This window comes from Notolabrus celidotus, chromosome 10 (assembly GCF_009762535.1).
Source record: "Notolabrus celidotus isolate fNotCel1 chromosome 10, fNotCel1.pri, whole genome shotgun sequence".
Classification (NCBI taxonomy): Eukaryota; Metazoa; Chordata; class Actinopteri; order Labriformes; family Labridae; genus Notolabrus; species Notolabrus celidotus.
In genome coordinates, this window is record NC_048281.1 from 35,868,640 (window position 1) to 35,882,220 (window position 13,581).

Below are 13,581 nucleotides of genomic sequence, written 5' to 3' on the forward strand. Positions count from 1 at the left end.
GAGGAGGAGGAAACAAGTGTGTGGGTTGTTGGGTGAGAAGAAGATGCCTGGATGATGTTGGTTGGTGCAAAATAAACTACAAAGATGGCCGAAGCCAACTAAAACAAAACCTTGCTTCCACATAGAGAGTCTTGGAAAGGATGAGAGAGAGAGAGAGAGAGAGAGAGAGAGAGAGAGAGAGAGAGTTGACTGCCTGGACTTATATACACCTGGGAGACTGGATAAGTACCCCCAGGTACGGTGAAACTCCGCCCACATGCGACCTGCAGGGAGACAAAATGAGGATGTCAGGTGACAGGAAGTGGCCAGAACAGCTTTTTTCCCCGCAGAGACTCTGAACGGGTGATGCATTTGACTTGTAAAGAAAGCAGGACCAGTATTTTGTTGAGAGACACGACTGATGCATGTACAGCTTTGTCCACAGGGGGCGCCAAATTCAACACAAACCAAAAGTTACTCACAGGAACTTTAAAGAAAGTCAGTCGCTCGCAAGAAGACTCAGAAATCAAACTGCCTCCTGAATTTAAGTTGAATGTTGACACATCAGCCCTCGACAAACCACTGCAGTGTTGACTTTGGCGCCCCCTGTGGACACTTCCTCCGTCACGTCCCCTCCGGCAGCAGCTTCAGACATTAAAGAGAACTAGTCTTCTGTTTTATAAGCAGAAAAAAAATCCTCACTGAAGCTTTAAAGGAGAGTTTCCAGAAATAAAAGCTTACAGGAGTTTGTGTGAAATGCAGCGACAGCAGGAGGTGGAGGAGGAGGTAGAGGAGGAGGAGGAGGAGGAGGAGGAGGAGGAGGAGGAGGAGGAGGAGGAGGTTAGAAGATGACCAGAGGTGTAAAGGTCTGCGTCCCAAAGCTGCTACTTCTCACATTGCATGCTCCAATCTCGTCCTCCCCCCCTTCCTTCTCATTCAGCCTGCAGCCTCCCCCTCGCTCTCCCTCTGCGGCTCCCTGTTTCCTTGTGTTTCTCACCTCCCTCTTTTCAGTCTCCATCACCCATTTTCCATCCCTGCCCTCCATCTTCTCTGTCCTCTCCTCCCTCGTTCTGTTCCCCAGCTGTGAGGCTCTGCAGCCCTGAAGCCGTCTTTGTTCGACTTTCTCCCTTTTCTCCCGATCCTGCGGGGAGCTGTGAGCCTCAGAAATTAATGATGCCCCTCACAGGGTGTAATAAGTTTCCATTTTCTCTCTGACATCTCACCGCGCTCCTCTGACACTCCACAAAAATACTGCGACAGTGTCCCGAAGAGTTGAAGATAATCAGAGCAGGACCAGGGTTTGGTTTCTGCACCGTGAATACTTTTTATACTTTTCATTTTCAGACAAAGCTGTCCTCCACCCTCCTCAGGGTTTAAAAAGAATCCAGGAAATAAAAAGAGCACCGACAATCCTCCTTTCAGGACGCAGAGCTCAAACTTTTCTTATCAGGTTCCAATTATAAAGCAAGCAAAGAGCATCATCTGAAGAAGGGACATGTTTCTATGAGGAGAGAGAGAACAGACAAAGGTGCAAAGCTCTGAGGAGAGTGAGTGTGTGCCTCATGTGGTCAGTTGAGTGTGTTTAGAGATAATTGATGGCTCCTTAACGAGCCTCACTCTCACTTTACGGTGGAGTTCCACCCTCTGATTTATCGATGTTGTTGAAACTTATTTTGTTTTCTTCTGTTTGTTTCTTCTTTATTTGTTATTTTATCTGATATTTTATTAATCTTTCAATGATTGCATGACGATGGGTTCTTAATTGACTCCTACAGCAGTCAGCGTTCCTTCCTTCCTTCCTTCCCTCCTTCCTTCCTTCCTTCCTTCCTCTTCACTGTCTCTTCTACCTTCTATCCCCTTCACTTTCCCTCCTTCCTTCCTCTCCACTTTCATACCTCCTTCCTTCCACTGCACTTTCCCTCCTTCCTTCCTTCCGTCGTCTTCACTTTCCCTTCTTCCTTCCTCTCCACTTTCCTCCCTCCCTTCTTCCTTCCTTCCTTCCTTCCGTCCTCTTCACTTTCTCTCCTTCCTTCCTTCCTTCCTCTTCACTTTCCCTCCTTCCTTCCTCTCCACTTTCATCCCTCCTTCTTTCCTTTGCACTTTCCTTCCTTCCTTCCATCCTCTTCACTTTCCCTCCCTCCTTCCTATCCACTTTCCTCCCTCCTTCCTTCCATCCTCTTCACTTTCCCTCCTTCCTTCCTTCCTACCTTCCCTCCTTCCTTCCTCTGCACTTTCCCTCCTTCCTTCCTTCAGTCCTCTTCACTTTCCCTCCTTTCTTCCTCTCCACTTTCATCCCTCCTTCCTTCCTCTGCACTTTCCCTCCTTCCTTCCTTCCGTCCTCTTCACTTTCCCTCCTTCCTTCCTTCCGTCCTCTTCATTTTCCCTCCTTCCTTCCTCCCCACTTTCCTCCCTCCTTCCTTCCTTCCTTCCTTCCTTCCTTCCTTCCTTCCTTCCTTCCTTCCTTCCTTCCTTCCTTCCTTCCTTCCTTCCATCCTCTTCACTTTCCCTCCTTCCTTCCAACCTCTTCACTTCCTTCCTTCCTTCCTTCCTTCCTTCTGTCCATCCTTCCTTCCTCTTCACTTTCCTTTCCTTCTTTCCTTCCTTCCTAAATGTGTGTGGATTCTCATTTATCTTCGCCATCAAACACAACATGAAACAACTCTAACATCCTGAGGGGCCTTGAACGCACCATGCACCGCCCTCTCACCTGTTTGTTAACAAAGCTGCTGCAGGTCGACTCTTTTCATCCTCCATCTTTAATCTGACGTCTGTGATTGAATCATTAATCTGACTCCCTCAGGAGGAGACTGATCACACACTAACTCCTGTTACAGCTCCACTGTGCTCACATGTTCACACCTGTCTCTGCCCCTCCCCCCTGCAGGTAAAGGAGATCTGATTGGCTCGGACTACCTGACGAAGGAGCAGGTGATAAAGACCAACGCCAACGTGAAGGCGCTGACGTACTGCGACCTGCAGTACATCAGCCTGAAGGGCCTCAGAGAAGTCCTGCGGCTGTACCCGGAGTACGCTCAGAAGTTCATCAGCGAGATCCAACACGACCTCACGTACAACCTGAGGGAGGGCCACGGCGCCGACGTGAGTACACGCCCACATTTAGAGTTAAGGAGATGGAGAGTTATTCACACTGAGGAGGTCTGAGCTGTCAGAGACTTGTTTGTGTGTTTGTAAAGCTGCATGTTCACACACGTCCCTCTCAGTGGGAAGTCTTCCCTGTTGTGCAAAGACGGGGAGGGGAGACGCAGCAGAGACGTGATGACAGATTTTACAACAATGCTCGTGTAAACAATCGGATGTGTTGTCGTCTTCACTGTCCCCGTCTTGCACATGATGTTCCTGCAGGATCTCCTGCTGCTTCCTCACGTGCAGAAATGTCTCTGGCGATCAGGCAGCTATAAGTGTAGGCGAAAATTTGCGTTCACACACGTCGCTTATTCTGAAAGATTTGTGAAGTTTTCCAGAGTTTTGTGAATGTGAATACGGCCTACGTTTGCAAACCTTCATGCTACATAAGTTACATAACTAGAAACATATTTTAAGACACAAACAAACCCTGATATGACTATTTTCTGACTCCTCAGTTAAGACCGTCATGGTGCCGAGTTCTGCAAAGTTTTGCGTGTAGTGGCTGCAGATCAAAAACTTTAATGTCAGCGTGCATCCTTTAGTCATCACTCACTCCATCCCTTTGTTTTTAAAGTCTCACTGGACATTGCAGACTTTTTTCTGCAGGCTCAGCCGCTACTAGTGTTGTAGTCAAGACTACATTAACAGAGACCAAGACATGTCCGAGACCAGAGTGCACCGAGACCAAGACAAGACCAAGACATTTAAGGATCGATATCAAGTCAAGACCAAGACCAATGAAAAATCATCATGATGAGAGTTAACTAAATAAAAGACTTCTGATTATTTAATTGAAGTTTGCTTTAAATACAATCGACAGCAACAAACAAGGTTTGGTTTTGTCTTTGTTGCCTTTCTTTTGACGTGCTGAGAGCACAGACTGTGTAAAATATAGATGTAGTCTCCGTGACGTCACCCGTCTGTTTCTGAAGCTCTGTTTTGATGCCAGTCGGCGGTGGCAGCCATATTGCTGCTGTGGAGCGAGTGTGACGTAAAGAGGCGGGCTTTGAGCCTCCTAGCCAACAGCTGCAGTGTTCCCGCCTGTCAATCAAGTCAGCTGAGCCTCTCATTGGAAGACTTGTAATCTCAATATCTTTGAAATTGCCTCGTTAGAATAAAATTCACCCCCCGTACAGTGTGTGCCGATCAAGAGACGAGCTCTCCAGACTACACTTGTTTTTTGATCCAGGCTGTGAACATGTTTATTTCTGCTGTAAAGATCGGCTTCTTGGAATTGGTGTGTATGTGGTTTCTGGTACTTCCAGAGCCAGCCTCTAGTGGATCCTCGATGAACTGCAGTTTTTAGCACTTCCTCATTGGACTCATATTTTTAGGCCGGAGGTTGCTGCTTGTGTGAGAGACCTTAAATAAGTGGTCTCAAGACCAAGACTGATCTTGAGTATTACAACACTAGCCGCTACATTTTGTAAGTTGGATCAAACATGACAAATGCATTATTGCTAACTCAACCACAGAGCCCTCCACTTTAAACTAACCGTACTAAGATAGTCATTTTTGTGCTGCAGCATCGACTGACTTCCTGCAGTCTGCAAGCTGGAGGTGATTACAAGTTTGAAACAGCTGATATAACAACCTAAAGAGCTTCTTGTGAAAACTGAGCTAGTGCTGAAAAGGAAATCTATCACTGAACATCTTGTTTTGTGAAAACAGTCTAACAAACCCGCCTGAAAGCTGTTAGATGAGCTTCGATTTGTCAGTCATCCAGATCTGCATTCAAACCTCCTTCACTCCTGCCTCCTGCACACCTCTCTCTCTCACTCTGTTTACACCCCAACAGATCGCTCACACGCGCCGTGTAGAGGTGTAAAAGTGCAAATCGAAAATGAAAATATATTCGATGCTAATGGAAAAGCCAGAGGAGCCTTTCGCCCTCAGGAGAGGCCTGGCGGATAAAAGCTATGCATGACCTCTTCATGGCTACTTTAAAATTCACACACAGATCCGTGCACGCATCACAATCTGACAACTCAGGCCTTGAAGTGCTTTTTTCCTGTGTGCACACAAACACACAGCCGGCACTGCTGGCTGGTGCAGCAGCAGCAGCGGCAGCAGCAGAGGGAGAAAACACGGGAACAAGAATAGCTCAGTGTTGCTGTTTGAAGCTGTCCTGCTTCTAAAAATAGTGCAGGGGGGAAGCACGGGCTGTCCCTGACTGGCTGAGTCCCCCGCAGCTGCTGCTAAGATTGGATCCTGCTGGATATAAATAACCCAGCCAGCCGAGGAGAGGGGAGAGGAGGAGGAGGGGGGAAACGAAGGGAGGGCATACTCTGGCTATCCTTCTGTTGTGCTCTTCTTCAATTCCTCCTTCTCCACTGCAGTGCCGTTTGTTTCTCTGAGGCACGGCACGTTTTCTGCAGAGTGCGAGCTGGGTGCTAATGTGCAAACGCGTGCACGTATATCAGCGTGTGTCTGCAGCAGTATCAAGAAGACGAGCCTCCAGATGCATGAGATGCTGCTGTCCATATCTCAGGTCTGGGCTGCAGATGTCCATCCTGCTTATGTATGCAAAACCCTTCTGGTACCCTCGGCCCGGGAGAGTGTGTGTGCATATGCATGTGTGTGAGAGGAGGCTGCAGGAGAATGGAAAACATGCCTGCAGATACCTCGCACCACCTCGTTCAGTAAACATACATATGAGAGGCGGCCTCAAAGGATGAATGGTGATGTGTGAAGCAAGGAGAGCAGACGTGATCAAAAATACAAATCATACAGAGCTCTGAAATTAGCTAACTGGCACCTCTAGAGGTCGTTTGGAGCGCTGCAAGGAGGGCTGGAGATGCTTTGAGAAAAAAAAAATCTCAGTCATTCATAATTCCTTAAATAATAATGCAGACATGAATAAAACATGTAAGTGTTAGTTTGAGAAGCAGAACATGAGCCTGTTTGCAAGAGTCACAACAAACTCAACCAGTTTCTTGATTTGAAAACAGGAAATAGATCTCAATCGACTGAAAGTAGACTTTGAAGTGTGCAGAGAGGCGAGTTCACGTCGTGTGAATGTTCTCTAAAAACCTGATTCGATGAATTGGATTTGGGGTTGAAACATCTGCAGAAAATGGAATGAAAGGAGCAAAACCAGAGACTATAAGTTGCATGAAACCAACACAACCTGCAGAGATGTTTAGCCTCAGAGGTGTTGTTTAGTAAACCAGACCCAGATTCTGCAGAACTTGGTTGTTTCTCTGGAAAAAGGCCTTTTAACTGGGAATATTTGCACATATGAAGGTGCACAAATATTCCAAAGAGCATGCATTAATGTAAAAGTTTCATAACCACCGATACAGAGGAGGCGGGACATGAGGACTGGAGATATCAGGGTACGAAGTGTTGCAAATAACGGCATCCACGTCCGTCAGGAAAGATGAGAAAACAAAAGATCCATCATCAGCGGTGAAGTTGTACTTTCTGCTGACTCATGGTTTGCAGGCCGACTCTGTGACCTCGGAGCCTTCAGGGAGAATAACAAAAGAGCCTGTTTGAAAGAGTCACAACAAATGTAACCAGTTTCTTTATTTGAAAACAGGAAATAGATCTCAATCGACTTAAAATAGACTTTGGAGTTTGCAGAAAGGCGAGTTCAAGTCATGCAAATGTTCTCTAAAGCCCTGATTGGACAAACTGGATTTGGGGTTGAAACATCTGCAGAAAATGTAAAGAAAGGAGCAAAACCAGAGACTATAAGTTGCAAGGAAGTTAACACAACCTGCAGAGATGTTTAGCCTCAGAGGTGTTGTTCAGTAAACCAGACCCAGATTCTGCAGAACTTGGTTGTTTCTCTGGAAAAAGGCCTTTTAACTGGGAATATTTGCACATATGAAGGTGCACAAATATTCCAAAGAGCATCCATGAATGTAAAAGTTTCATAACCACTGTCACAGAGGAGGTGGGACATGAGGACTGGAGATTTCAGGGTACGAAGTGTTGCAAATAACGGCATCCACGTCCGTCAGGAAAGATGAGAAAACAAAAGATCCATCATCAGTGGAGAAGTTGTACTTTCTGCTGACTCACGGTTTGCAGGCCGACTCTGTGACCTCGGAGCCTACAGGGAGAATAGCGAAAGAGCCTGTTTGAAAGAGTCACAACAAATGTAACCAGTTTCTTTATTTGAAAACAGGAAATAGATCTCAATCGACTTAAAATAGACTTTGGAGTTTGCAGAAAGGCGAGTTCAAGTCATGCAAATGTTCTCTAAAGCCCTGATTGGACAAATTGGATTTGGGGTTGAAACATCTGCAGAAAATGTAAAGAAAGGAGCAAAACCAGAGACTATAAGTTGCAAGGAACTTAACACAACCTGCAGTGATGTTTAGCCTCAGAGGTGTTGTTCAGTAAACCAGACCCAGATTCTGCAGAGCTCCAATGTTACTCTGGAAAAAGGCCTTTTTTTCTGGGAATATTTGCACATATGAAGGTGCACAAATATTCCAAAGAGCATGCATTAATGTAAAAGTTTCATAACCACCGATACAGAGGAGGCGGGACATGAGGACTGGAGATATCAGGGTATGAAGTGTTGCAAGCGTTCACAAAAACCAGCATCCACGTCTGTCAGGGAAGATGAGAAAACAAAAGATCCATCATCAGCGGAGAAGTTGTACTTTCTGCTGACTCACGGTTTGCAGGCCGACTCTGTGACCTCGGAGCCTTCAGGGAGAATAACCCAACCTATGAGACAAACGAGTCAGCTGCTCCGAGGAGCTCTGCAGAAACAAAGAGATATTAAAGTTTGTTTTGTGCTCTGCTGCAGAAATACAAGAGGGAACAGGGAGGAGAGCATGATGCCTGCACATGTATATGCAGTGCTATCACACACACACACACACATACACACACACACAGATGCAAAATACATAAGGAAAAGAGCACTTTGTTCATGTTTATCTTTGCAAGTATACACCCCTCGCATACATCCATTTACATGCTTCCCTGCACTTCACTTTTATGTCTGCACGCAGCCCGACTCCATCACACTTATTCACACAACTCCAGCACACCCACACATTCACACACAGCCGAGCACGTGCAGACACGCGGCAAGAGCACACTTATCACGCCCCCGCATCGCACAGCACTCCTTGGTTTCCTCCAGAGCTGCGAGCTAAGATTAGAACAAGAGAGCTAAAAATACATTACGGTGGCACGGGAGGGGGCGCGAGGAGGAGGAGGAGAGGGGAGGAGGGCAGTGGGGGAGGAAGAGAGAGAGAGAGAGAGAGAGAGTTTGCTGAGCAGGCAGCGATGGAGGGAGAGAGAGAGAGACTTGATTAAAGGGAGAGGGGGAAAGGGGAAGTGGAGGGGCGTTGGCTTGTCTGCATGATGAGATATGAAAAACATTCATTACTCACTGCAGTCGCTCCATGTTACAGCAGGATGATGGTATTATTCTGAAGGAGGTGCAGGAGAGAGAGCCGCTGAACGGAGGGAGACGTAATGAGTTTGTGTGAGCATGGAGGGAAAGTCAGACTCAGTGTGGTTGTTTTTTTTTTAGATATCATGAAAATGCAGAAGGAAACTTCTTCACTCTTACATCCTGCTGTCTTCTCTTCATCATTGAGAAAACTTAGAAACACAAAGATGAGTTCTGATTGTCAAAACTACAATTAATGGGCCACATTCTGCAGACGTTGGACCAATCAGGTGTCAGCAGGCTTTGGTGTAAAGTCTGTATGGAGAGCAAAAGCAGGAGGACCAACCTCTGGTCTAAAGATATGAGTCCAATGTGGAAGTGCTAAAAACTAGGGCTGCACCGATCCGATCCTGGTATCAGATATCAGCTAGATCGGACTCAAAAAGCTAGATCTGATATCGGTGACAAGGGGCCGATATATAGTGCCATATGGCAGATCTGTTCATCTCAGCTCTATGCTGTTCTGTGTTTACAATAGCCATGTGCGTCTCCTACATCATCAGCGCCGGCCAGTCTGTGCATGTTTGCCCGGTGGAGCATGATGGAGGATAACTACAGAGACTCTGCAGATTAGCTGCATGTCACGCTTCTTTTGCTAACAACTCTTGCAACAACTTATAACATGTGCAGCGGTAATGTTTCAACAGATGGAAGTCGCACTGAAAAATATAATGGAAGCCCAAAGGAGGAAGTTTAGCTGACTGCAAAGAAGGAAGAAATCTCTATTAATGCATTCAAAGTGTGAAAACACAGACAGGTTATTGGATTTAATTGTTCTGGATCCTTGAAGTTAAGGGATTCCAGCCTCTGGTTTAGCACTTGGAACCCAGGTACAGTTCACCATCAAGCCTGAAGTTACCAAAACATGATTCTCTCCTCACATTAAGGAATAGAGATTGTTAAATTGATACCATGATCAGCAGATACCAAAGCTCAGGTATCAATATAGGTATCGGGACCTAAAAAGTAGGATCGGTGCATCCCTACTAAAAACTGCAGTTCATCGAGAATCCACTAGAGGCTGGCTGCAGAAACACCAGAAACCACATACACACCAAATCAAAGAAGACGATCTTTACAGCAGAAATAAACATGTTTACAGCCTGGTTCAAAAGACGAGTGTAGTCTGGTTAGATCATTTCTCGATCGGCACACACAGCATCAATCAAGTTAACACCAGGAAACCGTGACGTGTTACTTTTGTCCTTCAAAATAAAAGCACTTCCTGTCAACATTAGAAATATAACTTAAATCATGAGGCAGGTTTTTCACTTGAAATGTTGTAAACAATGTTCAGGGTCTTCTTCATAAATCATTAAACAAAGTAACAAGTCAATACAGGATGTGTTACCTCAAATAAACAATTCACAACATCATGCGGTATGATCCAAAAATAACAAACACGTCACATTATGCAGAAATAACTTCTGAATAACAAAGATGTGGATTTGTAAAAGCACAAACCCGTGCTGTGTTACGCATGTCTGCAGGAGAAGACGTGCAAACACGTTCAAGAGTGCTCCAGAGTCCTGATGCAATCTCAGGATATCAGGTGAAACTGTACGACGGTCTGCTATCAGATACAATCAAGTTGCATGAATGTTTACTCAAATATTACACACATACATGTCCCTCTCTCTCCCTCCTGCAAAGCAAACATCTGATATCAAACATCCACACACTCTCTGCTCTTGTTTTGCAGAACTTTGTGTTTCTGTCTTGAAGACGACCTCACACACGTCCTCCTTCAAACAGCCAGAGTTCTGTTTTTGTTGAGCTGATCCTTTCTGGAAGTTTCAGCGACCCAGCGTCAACACAGAAGTCAGCCTAAATTATTCAGTTGATAAGCAGGGGTGGGGCTGATGGCGAGCAGGGGGGAGTGTGTGTCTCTGTTTGTGTGTGTGTGTGTGTGTGTGTGTGTGGAGGGGAGAAAGTGATGTGTAGAAGCAGCAGTCTGCATTAAATGTAGCATAAGAAGCCTCGTCTGGAGAAGACTTAGACTGATCCGGACTCACTCAGAGTGAACTGAGGAGTAATTGGATCGTCCTTTCTCTCTGATTGGTCCCAAACGTTTCATCGTCTGACTCGACCTCTGCAGGGCGACGGGAGAAGTTCAAACGCTTCACGTCCTGTCAGCAACCTGAGAGATAAAACTTATCCTGATGTTTCATTCAGAGTCACAATCATGCAGGGACTCTGTACGGAGCATGTTTCAGTGCATGCACAGCATCTCTGCTCCTCATTTGTTCATGGAGAAGTCATATTACTTTTTGGACGTGTTGCAGCAGACCATTGTTTGTGTTCGGCGTCCACGCTCGTCACTCCTTGCTGAGTGATGCACATGCAGAAACGGAGGCGTGGTGAGATAATAAAGTTAGCCTCCTGTAGTCTGAGCCTCCAGGTGCATGCTGGGAAGTGGTGGGGCTGAAAGTTTGAGTGCAGGAAAGCATTGACAGAGCAGAGGCAGAGACCTGAACTCTTGCAGGTTGAATAGACCAGGATGTGTTCTGAGGATGATGCATGGACGATGTGAAGTCAGTGCAGCTCGTGTGGCCTGATCTAGACGAACTGCAGTCAGGTGGAGACCCCAATGAGGGTGATATGCATTGCAGATGATCTTCCCTGAGACGGTTTGTGCAGAAATTCTTTGGTTTCACAAACCGATTGTTGCAGCAGCTGTCTGGGTGGCTGGTCTCAGACCATCTTGGAGGTGAAGATGCTGGATGTGGAGGTCCTGGGCGGGTGTGGCTTACACGTGGTTGGTTGGATGTACTGCAAAATTCTCTGAAATGCCTTTGGAGACGGCTTCTGGTAGAGAAATGAACATTCAACTCACGGGCAACAGCTCAGGTTGACATTCCTGCAGTCAGCATGCCGATTGCACGCTCCTTCAAAACCTGCGACCTCTGTGGCATCGTGCTGCGTGATAAAACTGCACATTTTAGAGTGTCCTTTTACTGTGGCTGTCTAATCAGCATCTTGATATACCACACCTGTGAGGTGGATGGATTATCTGGGCTCACTAACACAGATTTAGACACATTAGTGATCAATATTTGAGAGGAATAGTCCTTTAGTGTACGTAGAAAAAGTCTGAAAATGGGAGCAGAAACAAAAGTGTTGCAGATTTTCATCAAACGTTTCCATGCATGTTAGTTCTTCTTCTTCGATTCAAAGCTGCAGAAAAGAAGATGAGCTTCTTCTAACCGGTTAGATTTCCTCTGCTGCGTCTGAACCTCACAGCTCCAATGTTTCGACTCCAGAACTCAGGAGGTTAAAACATCATGAATAAAGGAACGTGGTGGTTAATGATGAATGTCTTTATTCTTTGTTCACATTTCTGTGAATGGAGAGGATGCTGAGCTGTGTTGAGAGTACAGTACATCAAATATTCAGTCATAGAGAAGATACAAACTCTGGAGTCTGCCTGCCCCCTACTGGAGGAAGAAGGATGTGCACTGTGTTTGTGTGTAACCTCTCTGCTGCTTCTCATCTAACAGGTGAGACCTCAGCGTGCTCATACATCATGACTCTCTCTCTCTCTCTCTCTCTCTCAGGGGGATTGGGAGAGTAACGGCGGCCTGGTGAAGAAGCTGCCCTCCATCCGTGAGGACGAGGAGGGCGATGAGGATCAGAACTCGGTGTCACGGGCCCCCCGCTCCCCGCTGCGTCTCAGCAGGGGACTCAACTCGCCCCTGCGCTCGCCCCTCCTCCCTCCGAGGCCCTTCCGCGCTCCCTCTGAGCACTGCCGCCCCACCACCCTGCAGATCCCCGTGGTCAGCTTCAGCTGCGCTCCGCCTGAACTCAGCCCCAGGTAAGAAACGCTCTCTTTAAGCCCCCAGAACTACTTTACCTGGAACTAACAGGTTCCTGTGACCGGTGGGTTTAGAGAAGACTACTATTACAAGCTGCTAAATCAAGTGAATCACAGATGAGTGTGACATTATTGTGGACGACGGGCGGAGTAAAAAAACTGCGGTTAATCTACCAATCAGACACGTTCAGCATTGCAGGCCCCGCCCCCGGAAAGTCCCGGGACCTTTGAAAAGTACTACCCCCCTAGCAGGGTCTTTTCAGGGTGGAGATTATCTACCCCTGAACTAAATTAAGACCCTGGTTCCTCCGGTCGAAATGCACGTAGTTCCAGGGTAAAGTTCCTGAGGTCGAAAAACGCCTTGTGTGAACAATAAGAGAAAAAGACAGAGGATGGAAACTCAGAGTCTGCAGCCCAGGTGTCTGGCTGCCATGGTAACCAGCAGGTGGTGGTGGAACACGGTGGGTCTGACGGCGGTTGGAGGGTGTGGAGGTGTCACACTGGATGTGAGCACGTGCAGAGCGAGCGTGTCCGTGTGAGCACGGATTAATGACAGTCCGTCTGCGTGCAGCCGAGTGTGAACAAACCTGCTGATGGACCAGTGTTTGAATGCAAATATAAACACACACACACACACACACACACACACACAATTAGTGCACCCACAGTTTTTCTTCCCCTCTGTTTTATATTCGCTCCCCGTCTTCCTCCTCTTAATCTTTAATCCCTCTCTCCCTCTGCACAGATTCGTGGACGGCATCGAAGCTGAGAGCATCTCCAACTCATCGCAGAAGTTTGAGTTCAGTCCCAGCATGTCTCCTGCAGCGCCGCCCTCCCCATACCACGGTACACACACATTCAAACCACACAAGTTTATTTACAAACATCCTGATTAGGGTTAGGGTTAACACTAACCCTAAACCCTAATCCTAACCCTAACCCTAATCGTAACCCTAACCCTAATCCTAATCGTAACCCTAACCCTAACCCTAGTCGTAACCCTAACCCTAACCCTAATCGTAACCCTAACCCTAACCCTAACCCTAGTCGTAACCCTAACCCTAACCTAATCGTAACCCTAACCCTAACCCTTATCCTAACCCTAACCCTAGTCGTAACCCTAACCCTAACCCTAACCCTAACCCTAACCCTAACCCTAATCGTAACCCTAACCCTAACCCTAACCCTAATCGTAACCCTAACCCTAACCCTA

The 13,581-nt window shown here is 46.7% G+C and overlaps 1 protein-coding gene across 1 annotated transcript in view; it reads left to right on the forward strand.

Moving 5' to 3' along the window:
- Window positions 1-13,581, forward strand: part of kcnh3 (potassium voltage-gated channel, subfamily H (eag-related), member 3) — a 227,540-nt gene that overhangs the window by 202,419 nt on the left and 11,540 nt on the right. Inside the window, exons 11-13 of the mRNA XM_034693251.1 lie at window positions 2,864-3,078; window positions 12,112-12,368; window positions 13,114-13,214. Coding sequence (XP_034549142.1) covers window positions 2,864-3,078; window positions 12,112-12,368; window positions 13,114-13,214 — 573 coding nt within the window. The remainder of the gene's footprint in view (window positions 1-2,863; window positions 3,079-12,111; window positions 12,369-13,113; window positions 13,215-13,581) is intronic.